Genomic DNA, 24,775 nt, shown 5'->3' with positions numbered 1-24,775 from the left:
CAAAGTGGGTGTCGCGCGATCACGTGACGATAGTAGAGAGCAAATCCATGTGTGCCTCTCTTCACCACGTCTAGGTAAGCCTCTGACTGTGTACCTACCTACCTATGTTTATAACCGCCGTGTTATCTCAAGTATTCCAGCGTTCACGGCTACACTTTTCTTCTGGTGCAGCATATCGCAAGATTTCAGTTCAAATTCATTCTTTATTTCCCAAACTACGATATGCAAATGTGCTGTTCCTCCTCAACAGACAAACCGCGAGAGTTGAGTTACTTCGACATAGATCCAAACCTGGTCTACAAAAGTTTGGTGGTGACAAATGTGCCACAACCCGCCACAGCTCTCGCTCCAGAGCTTCGGCTGCTCTAAACGTAAAGTAATACCATATTGATCTCCAACAGAAGTGGCCTTCTTCGCACCGCTGGATATACCAGCCAAGATGCAATGAAAGCATAATGATGAATGTACTGATAAATACAAAGATGTGCGCATCACTTGGAGACAGTGTAATACCAAGGACACTCTGGTAACGAGTCAACCACGCAAGCGCCATTGAGCCATCACCAATAACCCAAAAATCAGAACAGTATCGAGCCAGTGTATGACCCGTGTTGAGGGGTTAGCCTCAACAAGAACAGTTACTACACTTTTATCCGAGCCTTATGGCAAAGAAGAAGTGAAGAAGAAGAAAGGAAAAAGAGGAAGCGATATTTGGAGAAGGCGCTCCTTTTATACCTGGCCGGTATGATCATGATGGCCTTGAGACTGGGGTTAAACTTCGAGAATGACTCACGAGGGTAAAGTCATTCTAGGCAAGAGCTTGGCTGCAACCTACTGGTATAATCAATGAGCTGACTTTGCCACTTTGGTACGCGGCCAATCTAAGAAAAGGTTACAATTCACTTGGACTGTTAGGTTCCTGTTGTTGCCTGCTTGGGGCTGAAGTTTACGACTGTTGCCTGGGATGATGCTTATGTGAGGGAAGCGAGACTAAAACCGGAACGCATACTTTCTCCTTAAGCTACCTATGATTTCTGCAAGGGCATAAGGTAGGCACTACATCTGTCGTGAACTCGGGTCTTAGAGCTACTTTTGGTGCCTGGCTAGAGGAGGAAAGAAAACTCAGGGCCTTGATCCTAATTAAGTGACAAAATAACTTAGGTGACTTTAGTATAAGCTTAGGACAAGTTTAGTAACACCCTATCAAAAGGTCTGGTATTTTCTTGCTCCGTGAGGCCTGGCAGCATTGTTGGTGAACATTGAAGACACGACCTTGGGAGGAAACAACTCCCAGTACGATATCGCCACATTTCAGAGCCATACCTGGCTTTACCGTCCAGCTATTGTTCTCGGGGTATTGTTGAAAGCATTCGCTTATGAAGACTCTGCTATCCTCTCAAGCATCTTTCCATGAACCCCTTTCCATCCAGCCTCACATGAGCTTTTGATCATACCCATGATCAGCCTAGAGCATGTAATAGAAACCTGTTCCACGATCTCCAGGCTTCCACCCTCAGATTCTTCAATCTTCCAAACAGTCTCAAGTACCAGACCCATTGGCCCTCGCGTTCTCACAAACACACCGCTTTCCAGGTCAAAAAACTCATATGAACTAATAACATCGGAATCCCAGAGCCCTGCTGGCAAGGTATGAATCCGGTCTGTGACTGAATAACAGTCTGGTGCTGCGATAGGTTTGACCTCAAGTGTGTCAGGAACCGATGGAGTAGGGTCCGGAGTGGGCATGACTTCGAATTTGGACATATAAGGATTACAATGTAGGAAAAAAACATGGTCGTGGAGCATCTCTATGGCTTTTGGGGTTGCAGCAGTCGAGGAGATAGGCGACGTGTGCTGTATCTGGGCGGTTGTCTGAAACACCATGGCTGCTGAAGTGAGTCGTCTTGCCCGAATTATTGATGGATATAACCGCAAAGAGATATTGTGTGTTAAGGGAATGTAAAAATCTTCAATATCATGACTATCGGAATGCGAACTGCTTTATCCCGACCAAGTTACACTTGGTGTTGCGGAAGAAGAAACCGACTCAGTAATAACGATGAAAGAAATCGAGATAAGGACAAACGTCAGGCACATGACTGAAGGGTATTTTGAAGGATAATAAATTACCTATGAGAATTGGCCTTCTGAATTAAAAAAATAAAATAAAAAATAAAAATAAAAAAATTTGTATCTGACTGGGAATGTAACAGTTCTAGTTTCATTATCGTATCATGATTGCAATTGGCCGCTAACGCCAACACAGGGCGAACTGAAGGGAATTGGAGTTGAGGCTGTCTTCCGTATGAGCCAATCGCGTCTGCCCCACAACAGCGTTGTCAAGTCCGCTCATTGGCTACCACCGTAACCTGTAACTTGGGGAAAGCGTCCCCCTTTCCAAATATGCAACATTGAATGTTACAACAAACCCAATTCCTTCAACGCTTTCGACATCGCCAAAAACAAAAGAAGAAAACAAAAAAAAAAGCTCGCCTCCAGTCATCAAGCCTCCCCTTCTTTCTGTTAGCTTGCACTCAGCGCAATCTCCATCTTCGTTCACATGCATCACATGCCCAGGCTATCATGAAGTAAACCAACCAGCCATAACAAGCTCAAGCGATCTTAGCTTAGTTACACATCCCCTGCTAAGTAACCCGAGACAGGCCTCACAACATTCATCATTATGTCGTCGCTTCAAGTCAGAGGGCCGGATTTTTCGGCCACAAAGCAGAAAGCGATTGAAGATGCAAAGAAAATGCAAAAAGTGGTTGCCGAGCAGTGCTCAAAAGTCGGAAAGGATCCTCCACAGTATCGACTTTCAGAGCTTATTGGCAAAGGCAGTTTTGGCCGGGTCTACAAGGCCACCTCTCTAACAACGAATCAGCTGGTTGCCGTCAAAATCATCGACATTGAAGAGAGTGACACAGTTAACCCGAAACTCGCCGATACATATAGCGACTTGCTCAAGGAAATCAGTGCCCTGCAACTGCTCAGCAATAGTGGCGCCAAGAACATCAATCATGTTATCGATGCTCTTCCTGTCGGGCAGTCCATGTGGATGATTACAGAATATTGCGCTGGAGGCAGCGTGGCTACCCTCATGAAACCAACCTCACCGGGTGGCCTTCAGGAAAAATGGATTATTCCAATTTTGCGCGAAGTAGCCGAAGCTGTCTACTGGGTTCATGGTCAGGGTATTATCCACAGAGACATCAAGTGTGCCAATATCTTGGTCACGGAGGAAGGAAACGTCCAGCTTTGTGACTTTGGAGTTGCTGGTGTTATTGAAACCAAATTTGACAAGCGCTCAACGGTCATTGGTACACCCCATTGGATGGCCCCGGAACTGTTCGACCCTGCGGCATCTTATGGTACTGAGGTGGATATATGGGCTTTTGGCGCCATGGTCTATGAAATTGCATCGGGTCTACCACCAAGCGTAGCTGCAGGCATGATGGACTTCAACAGACTAGGCTCATACCTCAAACAACACATCCCTCGACTTGATGGCGACCGATATTCCCAAGGGTTGAAAGACCTCGTGGCGTACTGCTTGGTTGATGACCCTAAGAAACGCCCACCAATTGAACAAATCCAGAGACACCGTTACATATTCAACACGCAGGATGCTTATCCTGCTTCGAGCTTGGCACACTTGGTTAGAGGCTACAAGTTGTGGGAAGCTCAAGGTGGTGTTCGCAAGTCCCTCTTCTCCGCGGGAGGAGCCCAGGGCCCATCTGACCTCGCTAACTTGGCCTTGGACAATGATGAGTGGAACTTCAGTACAACCGCTGCGTTCGATCAACAGGTGCTCCAAACTGGCGACGCTCAAGCTGTGTTTGATGTCTATGGCTCCAACGTCGACTTCAAGCAGGATGAATTCGACGATGCTTCTAGAACCCAAAAACCGAAATCACGTCGACGTCCGCCACCTCACCTTCCTTCCGTCAAAGCACCGCTGGAAAAGCTATTTGACCCAAATACGATATCGAACTACGAGGACAACTCACGAGCATATTATGGCCGTCCGTTTCCTCCGCCTGTTGCCGATTTCACCCCTCCACCCCCGCCTCCTGCGTCGGATTTACCTCTAAGAGACGACTCATCTCAGTCTCCTGGAGTGAGAGAATCCCTGATTGATCTTGACATGTCCCTAGACGGTAGCAATCTCTCCGAGTTTGTTGACCTGAACACAATTAGAGCTGGAGATCCCAGGGCATCGACCGACTATGACTTTGGAGATGTCTCCTACAACAAACCACCACTTAGTGACCCGGCAGATATGATGAACAACAACCGCAGAACACGAGATTGGAAGTTCCCTTCCATGGCCCCTCCCGCCTCAGCAAACCCGGAAATGTTCAGATTTCCGTTCAACGATGACCAAGGGCCAAGTACCAGCCGCCTGATCCACCCTCCGACAGAGCCAATCCAGCCTTCGGCGCAGTTCAATGACCTTGCGGTTCCCTCACCAGTCAACAACCGAGCGTCATCAGGCAGTCTCATTGACTTGGACATGGGTCTAGCTGATCCCATTCCTATGAGCGACTATACAAGGCCGTCCACATCACACTCGGACGTAGGATCCTTGGCTGGCTCGGAGTTAGGAGGGGCTGATCCTTTCCAGCTAGAAAAGCACGCCTCTCTTTACCTTATGCCCAGCAGTATACGTGAACCATCCATCTATGTATCTGATGATTCTGAGTTTGCAAATGCCGTTGCGGACCTCTCGCTGAATAACACCCAGCGACATGATCCTCAGATGTCCTATCAGCAAACACAGGTTCCCCTGTATCAACCCCAGGGACAACCCCAATCTTCCCAGACCGACGGGAGCACCCCGAGTGAAAGGCCCTACTCCCTTAGCGAGTTCGCCGATACTGACCCTGAATCTTTTACTCAAACGCTTGCCGCCCCTGAACTTCAACCTCCTCCACTTCGGCCTCAACTAGATCGGCCACCAGTTCGGGACGAGTTCCCTCGATCTTATCAACAACAACAGCCATCCCTCCCACCTGCACCTACTGCACCCTCACCCCAAGTTATGGAAGGCCAGGCCTCATCAGAACATGTCAAGGAGGAGCTTCGACGCATGGCCATGAGCCTAAGTGATCATCTCAGCCACGCGAATACATACTTGTCGGGTCTTCCACTTCGAAGAGCGAGCACAACAAGGATGGAGTCTATTGAGACCCCTTGAAAACGTTCACGAATGTATATGGGAACTCTGAATATGACCCCGCATGACCTTGGCGTTTGGAAATGGCTTCCCGTTACATTGACAATCGGTTAAAAGCTGGATATTGTGCAATACAAGATATGGCCATAATAAACCATGAATAGAATGTTCAAAATTTTCCCTCATTGACCAAGCTCTTGCATTTAGCTTATTGGAATCCGACCAGGTCTCCCATTAGCAAAGCTTGGTACCTTTCGATGGCCTCTCCCAACCTGATCAGAACTCCTGCCGCCAGCATTTTGACCTCATTCTCCTCCCCACCATCCTCTCCTCTAGTCTTCTCGAACACCATTGCGACCCATTCTCTTGTCTCCATCACCTCTCTGCCTTGGGTTTCACAAAGTCGACGCATGTCGCCGCCATTCACTTCCAGCAGGGACGCCATAGCCACGAGCCACCCTTTCATGGCGCCGAGATCGCCAAAAACATGCACACGAACGCCCAGAAGCAGATCCCATAGCTCCGCAGTTAACTGTGGCAGCGAAAGTGTGGAAGGCCCAGCGGCGTGAACAACAATGCCTAACGTCTGTAGGTAGAGTGCCAGAAGGGCATGGTTGAGTATGATTGGTTTGGCAGAACGGAGCGCGACCTGGAAATGCGCTGTGAGTGGGGAGAAGAAGGACGTCGCAAGCAAAGCGGCAGTCGTATTGGGGATAGCACGCATACGAGGTTTGGAAATAGACTTGGACTTGTAGCGGGCCGTGAAGCTTTGAAGCTTCAAAACATCAGGGCCTGTATTGGCATCGGCTGCTTCTGCAGTAAGTGGGGCAAGGAATGAAGATGTCAGCAACTGTGAGATATTCTCAAGAGCAGTTGATGGTAGTGCTTTCAGCTGGGACGACGGTAGGGTGCTGCTGTCATTTCCTGAGCCGATATAAAGTTGCTCCATCTTTTCAGGTAGCCGCTTCGAGGGGAAGGCAGCAGCCGACTGGTGCTGAGATACTTCGAAACCCGCCAGTTCTCGGGCTGACAGACCCAACGTGATGAGTATTGATGTCCGTTGTTGGAGGGAATAGTCGCCCTCGAAGAAAGTTCGAGCAAGCCATGGGGCCATAGTCTTAGGTTGAGAGACAACAAGCGCTACCATACCGTGCAACCGCAAATCATCGAAATTTTCGATCTCAAACTTGTCTTGTATACCCACCAAAAGCCCAGCCAACTCATAAGCGTGGAAACTCACCTCTGCTCCATAATTGGCCTTGCGTCTGATGAGAATTGGAGCCGTCTGTAAAGCGAGCACCTGTTTGTCGTATGACTCAGAGTCTCTGAGATACGATATGAGATCTCTGATGTAAACTGGCGGTTTGGGCTTGTTGCGTTGTACAAGTGTTGCGTCATCATCCGAGTCTTCAGGGTCAGAGTCCTTCGGGTAAGGGGCGAGATCGGCGTCCTCTTCTGAGGAATCAATCTCCTCGATGATGGCTTTTGGCTTGGCTTCGGTAAGAGCAGGCTTCTTCTTTTGCTTGGACTTCTTTTGAAGAGCCTCGCTTGGCGTTGAAGGCTTTCGCTTCTGAGGGACAGTCTCATTTGCGTGGTCGAAAAGGATAGGGTCGATAGGGCCAACAGGGTCAGAGACCTTGGTCAAACTCTTTAATTGCTGCGCTTCCTCTGTTTCTGTCTGTTCCATCTTGAAATCGAGCCTCTGCTTCTTATCATCGATCAAAGCAGACAACGATTCCCCAACTACCAACCCTAGAAACTGAGCTCTGGGTTGTGTGGAACCGATGCGATTGGAGATGGCGTTCATGTATGTGCCTACTCGCATGAGCAGCGTCAATTTCATTGGAGAAACTCTGTGTACGTAGCCAGCGGCAAGGAGCAGGATTTGGGTGTGCGCTACAAAATGTCAGCAAGTATCTAGATGAATTGCGTGGCGATAGTCGTTACCATCTTGCTGAAGCATTGCCGAATGTCTCATGTACAGGTCATCTCCGAATTGGGCAATACTTTTATCCAGTACTGTAGTGATCGCTTCTCGGTCTCGTGCGAGTGCAGCTACGACAGCTCTGCGGATACCTACTCCATCGCCAACACCAGCACCTGATGAAGATGCACACCAGTTGATAAGAACATCTCTTGTCGTTTCGTCGTTCAATGCGACTTCCATGAGAAGCCCAGCAACGGCAGAAACCTTGTCGTCAGGGTGTGTGTCTTCCAGGCTCAGACGATTCAGGTATTTCTGCGAGAGGTGCTGAAGTAAAATATGGAATACCTTCCTAGAGGTTCGATGTTGACTGAGAGCAAGTTGGATGAATGTAGAAATTGAGTTTCTTTTAGAAAGAAGAAGTCCATCGATTGCGATTTTGATAAGATTTTCTGAGGCATAAGCATCAGCAAGTATCAGTCAATAGAGTTCTTATGTGCCTTACCTGAATGTTGCAGCGACAGCGACTTCTGGAACAACTCACACGCGAAGGCCATGCCATCGGGTTCAGGCGATGAATGAACCCATGACACAATAGCATTTCCCAGCCATCTACTATATTTTAGTCCGTCAGCAATCCAGTGAATCTCGTCGCCGACTGAATCGCGTCCCATGACTTCTAAGGCTTCCGCTGCGATTGACACAATTTGACCGTTTGAGAGAATTGATGCAAGTTTCTGACTCTGAACTCTTTGCAGCGCGGCACTGGAGATTCCTTTGGTCGAGGAGCTCCATATCGTGGAGATTGACTGAGCACTACCAATAATGGAAGATAGAATACTCAACAGTATACCGGCGTTGATTGATAAGTCTACTCTCTTCCTTTCTTTCCCTCCTTGCCGTGACTCTTGAATGAGAACCCGCAGTTGTGTGATGACAGCGTTAAGACCTGTCAGACTGCGTAGACAGCCGATAAAAAGATCCGCATCTCGTGGAAGTTCTGTTTTGCCCTTTGTATCATCTTCGATGTTTCCCTCAATTAAAAGTGTCCAGTAATTTGATGCGATCTCCGAGGCCAGCAAATGGACGATAGATGCACTTTTGGGACTCGGTGTTGAGAATGAGAAGGTACTTGACGCAGATTTTGGGTTATTTAGAACATTCAGTACCGAAGTGAGTGTATCGTAGTCTGGCTGGCTTTTTAATGCATCGATAATTTCATCAGCCGTCGACTTGTCACTGATGCTGGCTGGTTTCTTTTGGGTAGAAGCTGGCTTAACCTCTGTGAAAAGTGGCTCAGGCTCATTCCGAGGTTTGAGGTAGGTTGTGCTCACAGGAGTGAGAAGGTCGTCCATTCTAGTCTGTGCAGTTTAATCTGGCGAGCTGTCCACCGAATGTCATGCTGTTTGAACTTTGAAAACTCGATAGAGGTATACATTGTTGCCCGGTGTTTTAATTACTTAGGTTTAGGTGCTCGAAAGCATTACTCACCTTGACCCCACCCTCACCGAGCTTCACCGAGCCAGCTCCAGGCAATGACGGGCCTCCCCCACGCACGGATCCTCTCAGAGCTAAGGCCTTACCTTAAGTAACCAAGCTGCGGACCACTTTCTGATCTTACATATCCCCTGCAAACTTTCTCATACATTCATTTGGCTTGTTGTTGTTGTTCTACAAAGTCCTTGAAATCTTCAGTATGGCTAGTGTTGCTCAGGAAGTTGCCGGCGGCTACGAAGACGCGCGATGGTAAGACCTTTTAGCTGGGAGCTGTTGGAGCTCTTGAAACCACAAACAAACAACTGACCGCAAGGCAAGGAAATATCTCGACCAAATCCGCCGTAACGCAGGACCTTATACCGATCCCGATGCTACTGCGCCGGAGTTTCTGGCGCAGTTTGAAACGTTCAAAGTTCTGTGAGTATTGATGTACACATGTAGCACCCTATCAAAGCCATGCTAATTTGTGTAGTGTCATGTCAGTCGTCTCTCTTGAGAGACTCAAATGTCCGGCTCACTAACTTCCGTGATACAGCGGCGCAGGAGGCCTAGGATGTGAAATTCTAAAGAATCTTGCCATGTCCAGATTCAGGAACATTCACGTAATAGACATGGGTTTGTGAATCGTCGTTTCTATTAAAGATCGCTGGCTCATCTTGCTCTAGATACCATCGATATTTCCAACCTCAACCGCCAGTTCTTGTTCCGAAAAGATGATGTTGGCAAATACAAAGCAGAGGTTGCCGCTGCTTTCGTCCAAAAGAGAGTCAAGGGCGTCTCCATCACAGCCCACAACAACCGTATCCAGGACTTCGACGAGGAGTTTTACAAGCAGTTCCAGCTTGTAATCTGCGGCCTAGACAGCATCGAGGCCCGCCGTTGGATCAACGCCATGCTTGTTTCTATTGCCGAAGATGCTGAAGACCCCGATGCGATAAAGCCCCTCATTGATGGTGGCACTGAAGGCTTCAAGGGACAGGCGCGAGTCATCCTCCCATCCATGACATCCTGTATTGAGTGCCAGCTGGATATGCACGCCCCGCGCGCCGCTGTTCCTCTGTGCACTATTGCCTCTATCCCACGACAACCCGAGCACTGCATTGAATGGGCCCACGTTATTGCTTGGGAGCAAGAGAAGCCATTCCCGAAGCTTGACAAGGACGACCCAGAGCACGTAACCTGGCTGTTCCAAAAAGCACTTACTCGTGCGGAAGAGTTTGGCATCCCTGGTGTCACCTATTCGTTAACGCAAGGAACCATCAAGAACATCATTCCGGCGATTGCATCTACCAATGCTATCATCGCCGCTGCATGCTGTAACGAAGCTTTTAAAATCGCGACAACCTCCGCCCCTTGTCTTGGATTCGACACAAACTATATGATGTACTCTGGCAATGATAGCATCTATACATACACCTTCAAGCATGAGAAGAAAGACGACTGCCCTGTCTGTGGACGCCAGGCTCGCCCTCTTGAAGTCAACCCCAACTCCTCACTGCAGGAGTTGATCGATTCATTCGCGATTCGCCCCGAGGCGCAATTAAAGAAGCCATCGATCCGTGCTGAAGGAAAGACTCTATACATGCAATTTCCTCCAGGCTTGGAGGAGCAGACACGCCCCAACCTGAGTAAGTCCCTCACAGAGCTTGGACTCGAAGACGGACAGCAGGTTGTTGTCACTGATCCAGCGTTTCCCCTTGAATTCAACTTTTACTTCAAGTTTAAGACAAGTTCGTGATTCTCGACCAAGTGGTCAGCAAAGGGCGTTCAGGCTTTTGGGCATCTTTAGGCGTTGAATTAATGAATGAGAGGTACATGATGACGACTCAAAAAGTACTAGATGAGTATCCTTTTAGGGAGCAGAGAGGAAACGGGTGACAAATATTATGATGTGGTCATGGTATCATTCCTTTTTATCTAACCGTAGAGACCGCAGAAAACAAATCAACCCAAAAATTATGATACTGCGCCAAACAAGACCCAAAATCTCTTTATGATGTAGTAGGCTACCTCGCCATGTTGATAACTTGCTGCTCAAGCTTCTTGCACTTAAGCTTGAGGTGCTTAACTGACTCGAGAAAAAGCTCATCGCTATCCCATTGCCCTGTGCTCTCGACGGAGAAGATGAAATGATCTCGCCTTCGGCCAAGTTTGACCTTGCCCTCAAACTCCTTATGTCGTAGAGCCTCTCGGCTGACAGTGTCCTTCATCGCATCAACAACCACGGCCTTAGTCTCGCCCTCCTGGCCCTCATAACCGCTACCAGCCTGAGCAGCTTCCTTAGCCGTAACCTTTTCGAGGCCGATGACACCCTTGGGGAAGCACTTGGCAAATTTTTCGGCATCAGCGCCCAGGATAGGCTTGGTAATGGTAATGGTAGGTAGCAGACGGTACGAGGCTGTTGCGACAGGAGAGAACTTGGCGTGATCGGATCCAATTCCCTTGTGCATATGCATGGCGAGATTAATGGTCTGTCGGGGTCGTAGCTTGGCAATCAAGATGTCTGGGTTCGTGGGCACAATGGCGTCCTCGCCGCTGAAGTACTCGACCTGCTTGCCAGTAGGAACGAAGACGATGTCGCGCGCATAAACGTGGGCGTTATGGTAAGCTTTGAGAGGGTCGTTCTCAGCGGGCGAAGCGTCCTCATTGACGGTGCATGTCACGTTAAGCTCGAGGCGGACCGTGTTCCAGTCAAAACAGCCGGCATAAGGATCCTCGCCAGCCTCTGGCTTCTTGTGCCACTTGAGGAAGTTGTGCAGACCCTCACGACCACCCTTGAATGGGATGAGTCCAAGACGATGCGCGAGAACCTCGTCTTGAATGACAGAGGTGTTGTTTTCGATATAAACGTTCTCGATAGCGAGGGTGGGGATCTCGGAAAGTAGAATACGTCGAAAAGCGTTTGCGAGCGAAGCGTCGAGTCCGACAAGAGAGAAAGAGGCGAGGAACTGATCGTTCTGGTGAAATTTTACGGAAAACGCATCGCGGAAACGATCGAGCGTGAATGCGAGATCTTCGCCAGGGTGATGGCCTGGGTAATCAGTCGAGGTGATGTTTGTGACGGTTTCCTTGTTAATGCCAACAGTCTGGGCGCAAAAGTTAGGTTACAGTGCATTTAGCATTGCTCAATTGAAGTTTACCTGACGATTGGCAATTTCCTCTGCAGTAGGAGCTTTTCTCCACGCAGCCTGCTGTGCGGTTGCCATTGCGGTAGTGGGTATTATGTATTTACAGGCTGGTGAGTAGGCGTGGTGGTTGTATAAACGTTTGGACGTCAGTGTTGAACGAAGCAGACAATAATTTTTTGAAGCCCCTCCGAGGTGAAGATTCGGTGAGTGGAAGGTGAAGAATGTGGATCATCCAAGGTGAAGGGTTAGTGGGGACTGCCGATCTTGCCTGCAGAAAGAGGCGGCGTAGATTTCCCCACTCGTCTCCGAGACCGCCGACCGTGCCCGACCCATGTGGATGCTTCGGTGGGTAGACCACGGGCCCCACTTATGATGAGCCGGAGTAGGTACGTACCTAATGTTATAAGAACATGGTCTGATAACAGTGACAATGTCAGTCGAGGTGGCTTTGCATGAGGGCAGCCTGCGTTGGATTCTTTCATGAGGAAGGGCACCTCAATTGTTATTGAGAGCATGTAAATACTCATGAGCCCTTATCTCGTAAAACCATAACCCTGATCTGATGATGAGCGACTTCGGATCATTTACGCCGCATCAACCAGACATAGCCAGCCCCCTTGAAAGCTCACTTATAAGACGAGTCTCTCGACAAAGACTCTTTTGCCTCTTGTCTAAGATGCCGAGATTGTGCCCCCGCTACTCCGTAGTCGGGAAGAGTTCATAGAACAGACTCATTCACCGGGCCGGCCTCTGGCCATTTCAGCGCACCCAATCAGTCGTCGTCCATCGCCAGATTGCCATCCCCAAGTCATCATAAACAATACATACACACTAGGATCATCCCCTAGACCAGCTGCAGCGCACTTCATTCTCCTCGTTCCAGGGGTCATGCGCACGCTCTACCCCCGCTGAGAGATCCCATCACTTCCCTGTCCGGGCAACCCGTACGACGTCAGTATTGTGCCCATGTCCTCCAGTCAAACTCAAAGTCCTTGGCGAACCCCTGCTCTGTCCTCAAAGTTGATGCCGGTCACACGTGCAATTCAAAGTCCTTTCAGTCAGTCACCAGAGCACAACCGGTCCGGCCAACCAATCCTTTGTAATACAATGTATGTAAGTTGATTTGATCAGAGATGATATCAGCTATATAATACTCGTTGGCCTCCCACCTTTTCTCCAATTCATCATTGTTAGTATCATAACCATAAAGCAAACAGTTGTAGTTGAGAAATACTTTAAAGCACAGTCAACAAAATCCACCACTTATACGCGGCAACACCAGCAACATTTCAGGATGCTCTCCTTCGTTAAGTATGTCGATTCGATCCTCATTGAAGACTCCCATTACCTAACCGTGGCCCCTTAGCTACACTCCTCGACCTCACCCCGAGCACAAGAACAAGGAACATTGCCGGGTTCACTCTAACCCATCAAACATTCCTCGCGATATCTCCAACAATACTCCAGCCACCGACCCCAAGTCTGCCATCCCACGGTCTGCTGCTCCGCCTGCTCCAGCAGCCTGAGCGGGTTGACCACTAGTTCAATGCTTGCACAACAAACGTCTTCTTGAAATTCAACGTTTGAGGATACCCGAGGAGTACAATGATGTTTGTGTTTTTTTTCCTCAGGGAAATCAATTGGTCGTAATAGTGAGGACAAAATGGCTTTATTGAGCTGGAATTACAATTCTCACAATGGAACTAGCTACAGAGCACTATCATGATCAAAAAGGGAAAACAGATCGCAGAAGGGGGGGGGAGTGGGATACATTAGCTTTCCGGGTAGTTGGTATGACCAATTGATACACTATTTAAAATCTAAGATACAGCTGCTTGGTTGCTCCATGCCCTATTCATCACCATGTTCTGTCTTGTTTCGCCGTGATAATGTCCATCTTGTTTCATTGTCCATGATTATTCGATATCCTCCATATTCCAAACACTGACACCTCTCTTCTCGACGCTGCTCTTCAGCTTGCCCAATACCGCTTGCCGTCGTGTTCTCTTTTCCATTAAATCACCCTTCTCCTCTCGACTGAAGCCACTAAGTTTCTTGCGTGGGGGGGTTGCTCGAACAGATGCACCCAGAGACATGCTGCCCGCAAAACTATGGCGCAGATTTCTAACGGGCGTTCCTTCGGGCGAGAACATGATGCTCCTCCTTCCCTGTGGTGTCACCATAGGAGACCCTTCCCGGCTTATAGAGTTGAGATTGACCTTGCGCAGCTGGTTTTCGAGAACGTCGATATCCCCGCTGCGCTTCTCAACCATCGCCGTCATCTTCCCAATAGTACGTATCACCGCCTCAACCGTAGGAACGTTTGCCTTGCCTTTGCCTGAGGCGCCAGAGGCGGATGCAATTCTTGTCTTGAGCAGCGTTAAGGATTCTTCTGCGTCAGCCAAGAGCTTCGAGAACTTGGCGAACTCGCGTCGCAGTTCGTTCTGCTGTGTTGCTTGCTCCGCACTCAGAGGCATAGATCGTGTTACTTCAGCCTGGTCAGGGTCGGTTCTAATCATAAGAATTTGTTTCAAGTCCTCCTGCTTAGCTCGAAGGCGATGCATATCCCTGGAAAGTTCGTGACAAGCATCGAGTTTAGCGTCCAAGTCACGAACTCGCCCGTCCTCAAGATCATTGTACAGTTCATTGTCCAAGATGTTTCCCAACTCATCAATCTCGCAAAGAACCCAGTCTTCGGGGTCACCAAGATCCTCTTTACTGCGTCCACCCTGCTTGCAGTTCTCCGTGTGGCCCTTGATGAATGACTTGATAGTTCGCGCATTGAGACCAAGTGTATCAATCATCGAATTGATATCGCGATAGACTGCTTCGACTTGGCTTGGGATACTTTCCTTAGCAGGCGGAGCGACGTTTGAATGGGCAATGAACTCATCCAGGGTCAAACTTCCTTCCACTTCTGATGCTAGAAGCTTCTGAACCTCGTCGTCATCCTCGTCAACTAATGGCTGAGTTTCTGCAGCCTCCTGCTTGGCCTTAAGTTTACGATGCTGGGCTACAAATGGGTCTTCTGACGAGCCAGCGTCTCTGCTGGTTATGGAAGCACCCATCTGTGACTGCCTATGTCCAAGGAGATGCGAGGCAATTCCTGGGGCACTCACAGATCTCATGTTCTCTGACCTTAGGACCCTATTCGGCACTGCCCCTCGAACCGGACTGGGAGAGCGGGGACTGGTCGCGTTAGGTCGCGGAAATACGGGGGCGTTGCGGCTGAGTTCGCCAAACAAAGGTCGTGAGCCTTCTTGATTTGTTCGGGGGCTTCCAAGAGCATGCCCGCCAGGTCCACCAAATGAGCTTTGAGGTGTATATCCGGGAGTTAGGTTGCTGACTGTTGGGCTCAGATCCTTGGCAACATCGATACCACTGCCCTCAGACCCGCCATCATCATCATCTTCTTCTTCTCCTTCCTCTCCATCATCGTCTTCCTCTTCGTCATCGTCTTCGTCATCCAGGTCATCACTATCGTCCGAGGGCGGTCCGGCGACGGCGGGGAAAAGGCTCGAAGGCGCCTTTGGAGTACCGTCTGGTTTGTCAAAAACGGATCTTGGTTTTGCAGAAGCGATGGATTCAGACGGCAGGGGGGCAGCAGAGGCAGCCGATTCCTTGTCTGTCGGTTTGGACACATTAACAAAGTCTGGCGGCAATGGGGCATCAGAGGCCTCAGCCGCTTTAGCAGCAGACGAGGAAGATTTAGGCTTGGGAATGAAGTCTGGGGGCAGAGGGGCGGCTTCAGCCTTGGATGCCGCCGATGAGGAAGACGATTCACCAACAGCAAAGCTGGCCTTGCTGGTTGTGTCCGGAGGCAGCGGGGCGTCATCTTCTTCTACCTTGACTTCAGGATTCTTGGCCTCAGGGCTCCTAGTCTTAACGAACTCCGACTTCTGGCCAAAGATTCCTGTGTAACCGCTTGGCTTCTGCTGTCCTCCAAAAATACTGGCCTTTGGTGTGTTCTGTTGCGATCCGAAAAGGGTTCCACCAGCCTTGGGTGTCGCAGAAGTCAAACTAAACAGCCCTGGGCTGGGCTTAGGGGTACTCGAGGGAGATCCAAAAAGACCGCCACTGGGTTTCGGTGTCTCCGGCTTGTTTCCAAAAAGCCCACCACCAGTGGAGCTAAACTTGGATGGCTGTCCAAAAGTAGATGTCTGGGGGGCTGGCGATGTTGCAAACCCGAACTTAGATGGCGCAGGTGTTGTAGTCGGAGTTGTGGACTCGGGACTTTGTTGCGCAGGGAATAGCGAGTCCTTGGTTTTAGCTTGGGGGGTCTCCTCCGTTGCTCCCGCGGTGTCCATTTCCTCATCCCTGGGTGTAGGCGTCGTAACTTCGGGTTTGTTAGTCGCATCAGTAAGGGCTGATCCAAAGTTGCTACCAAACAAAGAACCGCTGGGTTTAGCTGCGTCGTCCTTGGCAGATCCATCAGGCTTGAAGGAGCTCTGGAGCTTGAAAGGGGTAGACCCAAAAGGACTGCTAGAAGATTGTTCAGATTTGGCCGGGAAAGCTGTTTCGGTATTTGAGGTGGATCCGAAAGGACTGGCAGTGGGTTGACTACCGCTGCCAAATACGCTACCACTATTATTGTTATTCACAGAAGCAAAACCACTCTTGCTGGCGAAGCCAGCAAAGCCCCCGGATGATGGAGCACTTGATGGAGAATTGGACGCCGCCTTGCCAAAAGGACTGGTATTGCTGTTGTTTGCGAAGCTCGAAAATCCCGACTGTCCAAAAGCAGGAGTAGCAGCTGATGCTCCACCTGATGCCGATGCCCAAGGAGAGCTCTTCGCACCTAGCTGAGACGATTGCCCAAAGCCGATGGAACTAGGTTTGCCGAATGCCGGAGCAGAGGTGGCTGCGATATTGCTGAAGCCGCTTGAACCAAATACGGCACCCCCTGTGCTAGGGGCAGCAGAACCAGCGTTAGCACCACCCCATGGAGATGACTTCTGTCCAAGCTGCGAAGCCGAGCCAAACGCGGAAGGGGTAGGATTAGAAAAGGGTGATGCTAGAGCCGCAGGACCGGCTTGGGTTGCTGCAGTTGGTGTCGGCGCTAATGTGCCCTCAACCGCAGCCAAGTGAGGATACGAGGTGCCCTGCCTGATAGAGTCGTTATAGACTACCCACCAAGCGCAAAGAACGCCCTCATGTGTGAGTACCCAAAACCCAGGTAGCGGGCCTGGCGATTCTTCCAATTCGACGTCAGATGGAATGGGTTTGTAAACCTTGTCCTTGCCGGAAAGATCGAGGGCTACACCAATCGGTGTGGAATCATCCATGGAGTCAGTCATTGGTAATGTCGGTCTCTTGGTATCATCCAAGAACTCTGTCGTCGTGAACACTCCGGTGATAGCATCTGCAGGCTTGTCCGTAGCTAAAGGTGTCTTAGAACGGCTCAAAACGCCCATTTCCGAGGCTGCTGTGGAAGCAACAATGAGCATATCTTGGAGAGCTGGTGGAAATTCTCGGAGTCGCAGAATCGAGTGATGTGGTGTCTTGTCTGATCCATACGGCTCGACAGGATCGGTAAGCTTCTGAAAGCTGAAAGATGATGGTGGTTGGCGCGTAATGACATGGTAGATAGAGGTCGGCGGCGATTTGTTATTTGAAGTATGGATGGACAAGAACAGGTGGTTCTCGAGCCAGGTAAGAGACGATACTGAGATGATTTTAGCCAATCTTGACATTAAATGAAAGCTTGCAGTTACATACCATGAAAGTCACCTACGCTTGGCGGCTTAGGTACTTCTCCTTTCCCTTCTCCTTCTGGGGTCATCTGGAAAATTGTGCCATCACCCAGACCGGCGCATAGCTGCTTGCCTTTGGAGCTCCAGCTGGCACAACTGACTTGGTTTTTAAGAACGCTGCTGATTTGCCGTTCTTTCAGGTTTGCCATGTGAAGATTCCCGTTATTCGTAACGATAGCGCAAAGCTCCGCCTTCTCAGGGGTAGGGTTCGGGATCATAGCTCTCAGGGTTTCACCGTTCGTTGACAGCTCGAAAGCCGAGTTTGTTGATCCCGATAATAGACTCTGAACCTCATACACAGCCAAGCCGCCGCCAGATTCGGCGGAAAGGATTAAATAGTTTTCATCCGCAGTAAATGATAATTGCGAAACTCGCATCGGCATAGGGATCTTGAGCTGAGGCTCAAACTCGCGAATATCCAAGTCGCCATCTTTGGGCTTTTCGAAGGCTTTTCGCACCGATTCGGTTGTGGCGATGACAACTTGGTCGGGTCCAGCCGCAGCGACAAGACCTTTGCGCGAAGCGACGCTGAGAAGCGACGCGGTAGAAGATGGAAGAGATGGCCACGCGGATGTAAGGCGAACCTTGGCGTCGCCAGCGATAGAGAGAAAGCCAAGATCCTGTACAGATTGGGAGCGGTTAGCATCACGTCCATGAAGTCAACAAAACAAACAAGACCATGAAACGAAACCATCAAGTTAGAAGAATAGCGCACCCACCTCTGTCTGAATCGTCTCCAGATCAGGGCCTGTAGTCAGTCCTCCTGCTCCTGCCGTACTCCCGAGCATAGCGTTTCCTGAATTGCCAAAGCTGAAAGCCATGACTGTAGCAGAGTAGCCGGCCTTGGAGAGAGGACCTGAAGTTCATAAATTTGCCTTCAGCATAGGAGTGGACTGGGGCGACCGGGGGGAGCTTTGGCCCAGGCAGTGGTAGGCTGGGGGACGTACTTTGCCAGATAGTGATTGGCCCGATTGATGCACCTAGAGGCGCAGGAGACTTATGTAGAAATTCAGTTGCGAATGATTTTACTCCGTAGATGACACCTCTAAGAGCTGGGAATGTTTTGAGCTTAGATTAGATACGAAGCTTCATATCAAGTCGGAACTGCCCAAATAACTCATTGACTTTGATATGCTCTTGCCAGACTTCTCCTCACGTGTTAAAGTTTGAGCCACTGGTTACTACCAAGTTAGGTAAGGTAAGTAGTAGGTACTGCTCCAGCCCAGGCGTGGTCTGCCTGTCGTGCCTATCAGGTTTGACCAATCAGAGCGCGCCGCTGTATGCTGCTGTACCTTAGGTGCTCAGTGAAGCTCAACTGTTGGAGGCAGCTTTTAGCCTCGTCATCAGCTCTGCCTTGTTAACCTCAACTCGTCTAGCAATTGTCAAAGACTAGCAACATCCCCCATCGCAAAAGATACCCCGAGCGATCTTACCATTTTTCAAGATACCGCATTATCCTACGGACACTCGAGCAAATCAACTATCTTGATATTTCAACCGGGGCATCACGGGTCGCTCAATATGCCAGGCTTCGACTTCTCAAACTACAACCGCAATGCGGCTCTCCACGCCCGCGGAGTCCCTCTTCCCAAGGCCACCAGCACTGGAACGACTATTGTTGGATGCATATTTGATGGTGGTGTTGTGGTAAGTGATACCTTGCTGTCTCGAGCGCCGGTCTTCGGTCACTAAATGGAGCTACCGCCATCCCACCAAGAGCTCAACGTTGACAACCTTTCCATTAGATTGCTGCCGATACTCGAGCCACATCCGGTCCCATTGTCGCCGACAAGAACTGCGAGAAGCTTCATTACATCTCGCCTCAGATCTGGTGCGCTGGTGCCGGTACCGCCGCTGACACAGAGTTCACCACCGCCCTCATCTCTTCTCAACTCGAGCTGCACTCCCTATCCACAGGTCGCAAGCCCCGCGTTGTCACCTGCATGACCCTCCTGAAGCAGCACCTCTTCCGCTACCAGGGCCACATCGGTGCCTACCTGGTTGTTGCTGGCGTCGACCCTACTGGCACCCACCTCTTCACTGTCCACGCTCACGGCAGCACAGATAAGCTTCCCTACGTTACCATGGGCAGTGGTAGCTTGGCAGCTATGAGTGTGTTTGAGACGCAGTGGAAGCTCGATCTTAACCAGGAGGAAGCCGTGAAGCTGGCGAGCGACGCCATTCTTGCTGGTGTCTGGAACGATCTGGGCTCGGGCTCAAACGTAGACGTGGCGATCATCACCAAGGACAAGACAACACTCAAGAGAAACTACATCAAGCCCAACGAGAAGGATCCCAAGCTTCAGAGTTACCGTTTCCCCAAGGGCACGACGGCGGTGCTGAACGAAAAGATCATCAAGAGGGACGAGATCAAGCGATATATTAGCGTGGAAGACGTACCCGTGGAGGAGAAGATGGACGTTGACAGCTAAATAGAGATCCCATCAGAACTTTAGATGAGGTAGGCCGCGGCATGTAACAACACGCAATCCCAGTATACTGCATACGGGATCACTGAACAGGCCTTTATCTGTGGCAGGCGGAGTTGTGACTGATGATGCCAGTACAGCTCAATACAATATTTCGAATGCAATTAATTTTCAAAAAGGAAAAGGCAAGTTTTTGTCTAACTTGAGTGCCTCTGCTGCTTTTCCCTAGCTCTTGGATATGGGATGCAGTGTCCAAGACGTGTCCAAGAATGTGTTGAATAGAATAGACAACCACCGTACTATAGCAGTGTCTTTGCTGTGCATGGAATAGGTATAAGAATCCCATATCACCCTTTCGTCGGGGTATATCCACTAAAAGTCCTCATCTAGAATCTGACGCTGAACACGATACCGAATCCAGCCCCTAACCTGGCTAAGTTCCAGCCCTGAGCAAACGTTACAGGGAGCACAAGAATATTCCTCCTAATCCCCATGAAACCCCCAATGCAATGGAAAACCAGTAAAAACTCCGATTAAAATGGGTATGTCGAAGATGTCATCATTATCATAGTAGGCGTGTCACTAAAGCGGCTCGTGAGCTCACTTCAGTCCAAACATGGTTCTGGTTCGAGATTTGCTACGGGCCTTCTTTTTGTCCTTCTTGGGCGCGGTTGACTCGCCGTCGTCATCGTATTTGGCCTTGTGAATCCTGTTTAACGTTAGTGAGTACGAGGGTATATTCCAGGTTATGTGTTCTGGTTGTCAAGACTAACCAGCTATTCCCAACCATGCTCATACCCTTGGCTTCAGCCATGCGATAGAATTTGGCGCTTTTCTTCAGATTCTTCTTACATCCAATACCCTGTGCATAGCAGAAGCCAGCTTCAGCCAGCGCATCGACATCGCCCCAGTCTAAGGTCGTGTTAGCAATTGGCTCTTAATGGTTCATCTGGGAGACTTACTACCGGCGATCTCGAAGCAGCGGAGAGCCAGTGACTTGTCCTGCTCAATACCCCAGCCATTCATGTGACTTACTCCCAATTCGTAAATGCTCAGAGCAAATTGGGCTTTTCGAGTTCTTCGTTCCACAACGTCAACATGCTTACCCTCCTTTACATGACTTTCATCATCCGCGATCTCGACACTAGCGCATTCCGCGGCTTTTCTAAGCCATTCCACGCCCTCCTTCTGATTAGCACGCATACCCCATCCATGACGGCAGGCAAGCGCATAGAGAAGCATAGCGGTCGGGTCGCCTAGACGTGCTGCATATCTGAGGTGGTATGTGGATTCTTTCAGATCCCCACTTTCGTGACATGCGATACCCTTCGCCAAGTGCTCTTCTGCACTCATTTCTGATGCTGTAGGCGCTGTCGAGCGAGCTGTTGGGGGTGGTTTGATCGTGCTTGCTGTGTCACTGGTGGCTATTGAAACGGGCGTTCGACCTCGGCCTCTAGGCGCATCCTCTGATGCGCGCGGCTCCTCGGCAGATAGTCTACTTGCAGTTGGAGATAGCTGGGGCATCGGTGGTGGTGTCGTCTCAGATTGAACCTTCCTCAACTCAATTGATGCCTTTGGCATTGAGCTACCCGATGCCAGGGAATCGTCTGGGACGGTATTGGCGGAGGAGCTTGTAGGTCTAGTGGGAGGAGAGGGTGGAGGGGCATTCTCAAATCGGTGGACGTCGCTTGGGGGCACCATGGGCTGTTCCCAATGGAAGGAAGCTTGTGGATTATGCTCATCTGGTTCCGCGCGTTGAATGGCCTTGCCTCTCGGGAGTGAAAACTTGGAATAGATGTAGGATGGTGCACCCTTGTCACGGTCTTCGGCCTGTTGCTCAAGGAATGCCTCACTATGCATGCTCACTGGTGTATGAACCGACTCATCAGCCAAAATGAACGAAGGTTGGCTATCAGAGGAAGCTTGTCTCAAGGGTTGCTCCATACCAGGTGTGCCAGACCTGCTCATAGGTCTTGAAAAGTTGAAGGACGGTCGAGGGAGCGCAGAGGATTCGGAGCCAATGGAAGGAGATCGTCGGTAAGAGCCCACCGCAGGGGAGGTCATTGCACTTGCAGAAGATAGCTTCCGTGGAGGCAGTGAGTGAAACGAAGCCGCCATGCCACCCGAGCCATCCTCGTCAGTAGGCAATGCTGGAGATGACACATTGCTGGGTGTACGTCGTCTTGGATGAAATGAAGTCAGAGGTGGCGCCAGTCCAAGTTCATCATATGGATGCTTGGGCTTTTCTGGTGAACCGGTGACCGATTCGCTGATCGAGCCGCTTGGTCGTCGGGCAGATAGTAGTGAGGCAGCGTCGTCTTTCCGAGACGGAGATGATTCAACTCGCTTGCCAAACTGTGACTGCGTATCACTATGTAACGGTGAGGGCGATCGTTCCCTCCTGGCGCCGAAAAATGAGCCTGTCTCATCAATGTGATCCAAAACCCGTCCTCGAGACGGAGCTCGTGGAGGCACTGCGGGTACCTCTTCATCGGGAGTCGGCGGTATTCGGCTCATTCGTGGATGCATAGACACAGGGCGCTCAGCGTCATCGCTGAAGGCATCCTCCACCTCTGTCCTTACCGCGAGACCAGAACTAGGGCGCAGAGGCGGATGATCACCGGCCTCAGAGCCTGAATCTTGTGACAATGAGCGAAAGTACTCAGAGCGACCCTGAACGATTAATGGGCTCTCAATGGTCAGAGGAGGAAGGCGACTCATTCGGTTGCCCTCTTTGGCGCTTTCTTGTAATTGCCTTGCGAGCAGGCGGCTTTGCATGGCGAAAGCGTCCAAGGGGGACAGCTCAGGAGGGACTTCGCCAGCAACATGGAGGCGAGGTGAGCGCAAGGGTTTAGAGACTGTAGAAAGGTTGGAGCTGGAAGAGTCCGATCGCAAATCCAGTAGAGACGGACGTGACGACATGGTGGTCGCTTGAGAACAAAAGTCTAGCTATGGAGGCGTGTTTCCATGCAGACCAGGAACTTGCGAAGCCAAGCACAGATGCAAAAAAAACAGGACGACAGTCGTTTCGGTATAGTTCCAGAGCGCTCGAAATCTACAGAGTTAGGGGAGGTCGAAGGATTGCTGCGCCGAGTTTATGTGAGAGTGAACAAGTTGTCGCAAATCTCTATGACTCGAAGAAGCGATTGTCTAAGCCAGTATATTGCGTGAGAGCATAAAGCAGTGCAAAACGGAGGCCTGCTGTCGATCTTGGTGGAAGAAGGCAAAGAATGTGTAATGGTCAACAGACGTCAAGAATGACGGCGAGTCGAGGGCGAGAGGTAGTAGCCAAGAAGGGATCGGCGTCGGAGGGAACTTGCGCGGGCCGCGCTATGCGAATTGTGATACGGAGATGGTCGCTGGAACAAAGTTGAAACAAGCAAAGAGCCAGAAGACCAGATGAAGTCGTCGGTTGGAAAGAGAGGGCGCTGCGAGATCGATGGTAATGCGACGCGCTGCCGGGCCGTATATTCAGGGTACTGTGCTAATCGGCTTCAATGGTCGTTGTTGATGATCCTCGTGGGGTGACGGACGACAGTGAATGACGTTGAGCTATGCAGGTAGGTACAGTAGGTAGGCTTGGAAATCGAAAGAGCAGAGCCACAGAAAGTGAGAGCTACACCAAAAGAAGAATTGGAAAGAAGAGAAAAAGAGCGGCGAGTGCGTGTACAATTCAAACAATACGTATGTAAGTAACAGCGAACACTGGCGGCGTCACAGGGCTAAGTTGTCTTGGACGAGAGGTATGTATGTACAGATACCGGGTGGTGAGGTGGTGCGTAAAGTTGGGTGGGAGGTAGTGGAGGTTTAAGGTGAAGGGGTCTGAGAGCTACTAATCTACCCGACCTAATGTCCTAATTAAAGTACGATGCCGGAAAGACATCCATTAGCTAGACCCCCATGGATGCAAAGGAACGGTACATGACCACCACCCATAGCCCGGCCCCCAAGCAGCAACGACACACTGAAGGCACTAATTAAGTTACGTTCCCTGTGCAGCTTCGTTAGGTACCTAGTGGTTATTGGTTCCAGTGCAAAGAGAGTCAGTCAGGATTTGATGGAAGAAAGGGAGGGTGGAGCGTTAGAAGGCAGCATGGATGGGATGGATCAAGGATCCATGGAACCCGTCCCTTTTCTGCAGGATCCATGATCCATCCATCCATAAATTAAGAAAGAAGGTGGAGAGAGTCAGAGGTCCTGAGGTCCAACTTCCAAGGGAAGCTAGAGGCGTTGGGCTATGCGACACTCCAAAAGACATGATTACTGAATTGGGAACAAAGCACTGTAGGAAGATGTTGAGCGTTGTGTGACTATGATGTCTGGTTCGTGAAGACATGAGGGCATTGAGTTGCACAATGTGAAGCCTTGCGCAAGGCCCATCCATCCACATGGGTGGACGACCCCTTAAAACTATCCGTACCTACCTGCAGATACCACACCACACCCATGCCTCTTCAACACGATCCAATCTGATCTTGTGGGATGAATCTCGTTATTGTACAGAGTATATCTCCCTCGTAAAGCCCTCTCTCGCCACTTGATAAGGAAGCCTTAGCCTGACAGTTTTCTCCTCAGCCGCAGCATCGTATCAATGGTCTAGAGCCTCAAATACGAGCACTCTTGATGGCACTATGACACTGATCTGATATTTCCCCCCGCGCTGTCTTAACATGCCTTACTGTTCACAACTCAATTCCTCCGAAACTAAACTTGCCCAAGACAGGCCACCTCATGACCAGAAGGGGCGTTCACTATTGACTCTGAATCCACAACTAGCCAGCAAGCCTATCTAGAATTGAGCAATGCTTCATTTTCGTCTTGACGGGAACGAACCCACTCAAGACGGAGACGCAACCTCTTCGAGG

General features: G+C 50.1%; 10 protein-coding genes across 12 annotated transcripts; 4 read left to right on the top strand and 6 right to left on the bottom strand.

Moving 5' to 3' along the window:
- Positions 1-114: 114 nt before the first annotated feature.
- FVEG_14738 (hypothetical protein) lies at positions 115-669 on the bottom strand. Its single transcript, XM_018903709.1, has one exon. The coding sequence runs from the start codon at positions 551-553 to the stop codon at positions 197-199; it is 357 nt and encodes a 118-aa protein (XP_018743192.1). The 5' UTR covers positions 554-669; the 3' UTR covers positions 115-196.
- Positions 670-996: 327 nt separating this feature from the next.
- Positions 997-2,230, bottom strand: FVEG_14739 (hypothetical protein). Its single transcript, XM_018903710.1, has one exon. It carries the CDS (start codon positions 1,882-1,884, stop codon positions 1,375-1,377), a length of 510 nt encoding a protein of 169 aa, XP_018743193.1. The 5' UTR covers positions 1,885-2,230; the 3' UTR covers positions 997-1,374.
- Positions 2,231-2,422: 192 nt separating this feature from the next.
- On the top strand, positions 2,423-6,541 carry FVEG_00816 (STE/STE20/YSK protein kinase). The gene has a single exon (XM_018887432.1). It carries the CDS (start codon positions 2,684-2,686, stop codon positions 5,198-5,200), a length of 2,517 nt encoding a protein of 838 aa, XP_018743194.1. The 5' UTR covers positions 2,423-2,683; the 3' UTR covers positions 5,201-6,541.
- Positions 5,238-8,546, bottom strand: FVEG_00817 (hypothetical protein). Its single transcript, XM_018887433.1, has 3 exons — positions 7,609-8,546; positions 7,127-7,555; positions 5,238-7,075 (listed from the first exon to the last, which is right to left on the bottom strand). The coding sequence occupies exons 1-3, from the start codon at positions 8,456-8,458 to the stop codon at positions 5,388-5,390; spliced, it is 2,967 nt and encodes a 988-aa protein (XP_018743195.1). The 5' UTR covers positions 8,459-8,546; the 3' UTR covers positions 5,238-5,387.
- A 121-nt stretch (positions 8,547-8,667) lies between these two features.
- Positions 8,668-10,674, top strand: FVEG_00818 (ubiquitin-activating enzyme E1 C). Of its 2 annotated transcripts, XM_018887434.1 has the most exons (5): positions 8,668-8,849; positions 8,919-9,017; positions 9,073-9,078; positions 9,136-9,215; positions 9,266-10,674. In XM_018887434.1, the coding sequence occupies exons 1-5, from the start codon at positions 8,800-8,802 to the stop codon at positions 10,336-10,338; spliced, it is 1,308 nt and encodes a 435-aa protein (XP_018743196.1). In that variant the 5' UTR covers positions 8,668-8,799; the 3' UTR covers positions 10,339-10,674. The 2 variants fall into 2 exon arrangements, with proteins under 2 accessions (XP_018743196.1, XP_018743197.1); XM_018887435.1 differs by having other exon boundaries at positions 8,919-9,215.
- On the bottom strand, positions 10,331-12,256 carry FVEG_00819 (DNA-directed RNA polymerase I and III subunit RPAC1). Its single transcript, XM_018887436.1, has 2 exons — positions 11,741-12,256; positions 10,331-11,686 (listed from the first exon to the last, which is right to left on the bottom strand). The coding sequence occupies exons 1-2, from the start codon at positions 11,804-11,806 to the stop codon at positions 10,607-10,609; spliced, it is 1,146 nt and encodes a 381-aa protein (XP_018743198.1). The 5' UTR covers positions 11,807-12,256; the 3' UTR covers positions 10,331-10,606.
- FVEG_00820 (hypothetical protein) lies at positions 12,182-13,594 on the top strand. The gene is made up of 2 exons (XM_018887437.1): positions 12,182-13,039; positions 13,095-13,594. Exons 1-2 carry the CDS (start codon positions 13,023-13,025, stop codon positions 13,252-13,254), a joined length of 177 nt encoding a protein of 58 aa, XP_018743199.1. The 5' UTR covers positions 12,182-13,022; the 3' UTR covers positions 13,255-13,594.
- FVEG_00821 (hypothetical protein) lies at positions 13,095-18,579 on the bottom strand. Its single transcript, XM_018887438.1, has 3 exons — positions 18,201-18,579; positions 17,447-18,101; positions 13,095-17,393 (listed from the first exon to the last, which is right to left on the bottom strand). Exons 1-3 carry the CDS (start codon positions 18,300-18,302, stop codon positions 13,645-13,647), a joined length of 4,506 nt encoding a protein of 1,501 aa, XP_018743200.1. The 5' UTR covers positions 18,303-18,579; the 3' UTR covers positions 13,095-13,644.
- Positions 18,580-18,748: 169 nt separating this feature from the next.
- On the top strand, positions 18,749-20,208 carry FVEG_00822 (proteasome component PUP1). Its single transcript, XM_018887439.1, has 2 exons — positions 18,749-19,128; positions 19,227-20,208. Exons 1-2 carry the CDS (start codon positions 19,003-19,005, stop codon positions 19,911-19,913), a joined length of 813 nt encoding a protein of 270 aa, XP_018743201.1. The 5' UTR covers positions 18,749-19,002; the 3' UTR covers positions 19,914-20,208.
- FVEG_00823 (hypothetical protein) lies at positions 20,048-24,268 on the bottom strand. Of its 2 annotated transcripts, XM_018887441.1 has the most exons (4): positions 21,857-24,268; positions 20,873-21,775; positions 20,684-20,822; positions 20,048-20,619 (listed from the first exon to the last, which is right to left on the bottom strand). In XM_018887441.1, the coding sequence occupies exons 1-4, from the start codon at positions 22,830-22,832 to the stop codon at positions 20,511-20,513; spliced, it is 2,127 nt and encodes a 708-aa protein (XP_018743203.1). In that variant the 5' UTR covers positions 22,833-24,268; the 3' UTR covers positions 20,048-20,510. The 2 variants fall into 2 exon arrangements, with proteins under 2 accessions (XP_018743203.1, XP_018743202.1); XM_018887440.1 differs by having other exon boundaries at positions 20,873-24,268.
- Between the last annotated feature and the right edge of the window lie 507 nt (positions 24,269-24,775).

This window comes from Fusarium verticillioides, chromosome 1, assembly GCF_000149555.1.
Source record: "Fusarium verticillioides 7600 chromosome 1, whole genome shotgun sequence".
Classification (NCBI taxonomy): Eukaryota; Fungi; Ascomycota; class Sordariomycetes; order Hypocreales; family Nectriaceae; genus Fusarium; species Fusarium verticillioides.
This window is presented reverse-complemented; position numbering and strand designations above follow the sequence as displayed.

What these genes read in the sequence shown, in the direction of transcription:
- FVEG_00818 (XM_018887434.1), top strand. Translation starts at nt 8,800, where the DNA reads ATGGCTAGTGTTGCTCAGGAAGTTGCCGGCGGCTACGAAGACGCGCGA. An exon ending in GGCTACGAAGACGCGCGATG is followed by an intron (nt 8,850 to 8,918) that starts GTAAGACCTTTT and finishes CCGCAAGGCAAG; the next exon opens with GAAATATCTCGACCAAATCC. An exon ending in CATTCACGTAATAGACATGG is followed by an intron (nt 9,216 to 9,265) that starts GTTTGTGAATCG and finishes ATCTTGCTCTAG; the next exon opens with ATACCATCGATATTTCCAAC.
- FVEG_00816 (XM_018887432.1), top strand. Translation starts at nt 2,684, where the DNA reads ATGTCGTCGCTTCAAGTCAGAGGGCCGGATTTTTCGGCCACAAAGCAG.
- FVEG_00819 (XM_018887436.1), bottom strand. Translation starts at nt 11,806, where the DNA reads ATGGCAACCGCACAGCAGGCTGCGTGGAGAAAAGCTCCTACTGCAGAG. An exon ending in AGGAAATTGCCAATCGTCAG is followed by an intron (nt 11,687 to 11,740) that starts GTAAACTTCAAT and finishes TTTTGCGCCCAG; the next exon opens with ACTGTTGGCATTAACAAGGA.
- FVEG_14738 (XM_018903709.1), bottom strand. Translation starts at nt 553, where the DNA reads ATGGCGCTTGCGTGGTTGACTCGTTACCAGAGTGTCCTTGGTATTACA.
- FVEG_14739 (XM_018903710.1), bottom strand. Translation starts at nt 1,884, where the DNA reads ATGGTGTTTCAGACAACCGCCCAGATACAGCACACGTCGCCTATCTCC.
- FVEG_00821 (XM_018887438.1), bottom strand. Translation starts at nt 18,302, where the DNA reads ATGGCTTTCAGCTTTGGCAATTCAGGAAACGCTATGCTCGGGAGTACG. An exon ending in TGGAGACGATTCAGACAGAG is followed by an intron (nt 18,102 to 18,200) that starts GTGGGTGCGCTA and finishes CAATCTGTACAG; the next exon opens with GATCTTGGCTTTCTCTCTAT. An exon ending in AAGCGTAGGTGACTTTCATG is followed by an intron (nt 17,394 to 17,446) that starts GTATGTAACTGC and finishes AAATCATCTCAG; the next exon opens with TATCGTCTCTTACCTGGCTC.
- FVEG_00822 (XM_018887439.1), top strand. Translation starts at nt 19,003, where the DNA reads ATGCCAGGCTTCGACTTCTCAAACTACAACCGCAATGCGGCTCTCCAC. An exon ending in TATTTGATGGTGGTGTTGTG is followed by an intron (nt 19,129 to 19,226) that starts GTAAGTGATACC and finishes CCTTTCCATTAG; the next exon opens with ATTGCTGCCGATACTCGAGC.
- FVEG_00823 (XM_018887440.1), bottom strand. Translation starts at nt 22,832, where the DNA reads ATGTCGTCACGTCCGTCTCTACTGGATTTGCGATCGGACTCTTCCAGC. An exon ending in CTGCTTCGAGATCGCCGGTA is followed by an intron (nt 20,823 to 20,872) that starts GTAAGTCTCCCA and finishes ACACGACCTTAG; the next exon opens with ACTGGGGCGATGTCGATGCG. An exon ending in AGCATGGTTGGGAATAGCTG is followed by an intron (nt 20,620 to 20,683) that starts GTTAGTCTTGAC and finishes AACGTTAAACAG; the next exon opens with GATTCACAAGGCCAAATACG.
- FVEG_00817 (XM_018887433.1), bottom strand. Translation starts at nt 8,458, where the DNA reads ATGGACGACCTTCTCACTCCTGTGAGCACAACCTACCTCAAACCTCGG. An exon ending in GCTGTCGCTGCAACATTCAG is followed by an intron (nt 7,556 to 7,608) that starts GTAAGGCACATA and finishes CTTATGCCTCAG; the next exon opens with AAAATCTTATCAAAATCGCA. An exon ending in GGCAATGCTTCAGCAAGATG is followed by an intron (nt 7,076 to 7,126) that starts GTAACGACTATC and finishes GACATTTTGTAG; the next exon opens with CGCACACCCAAATCCTGCTC.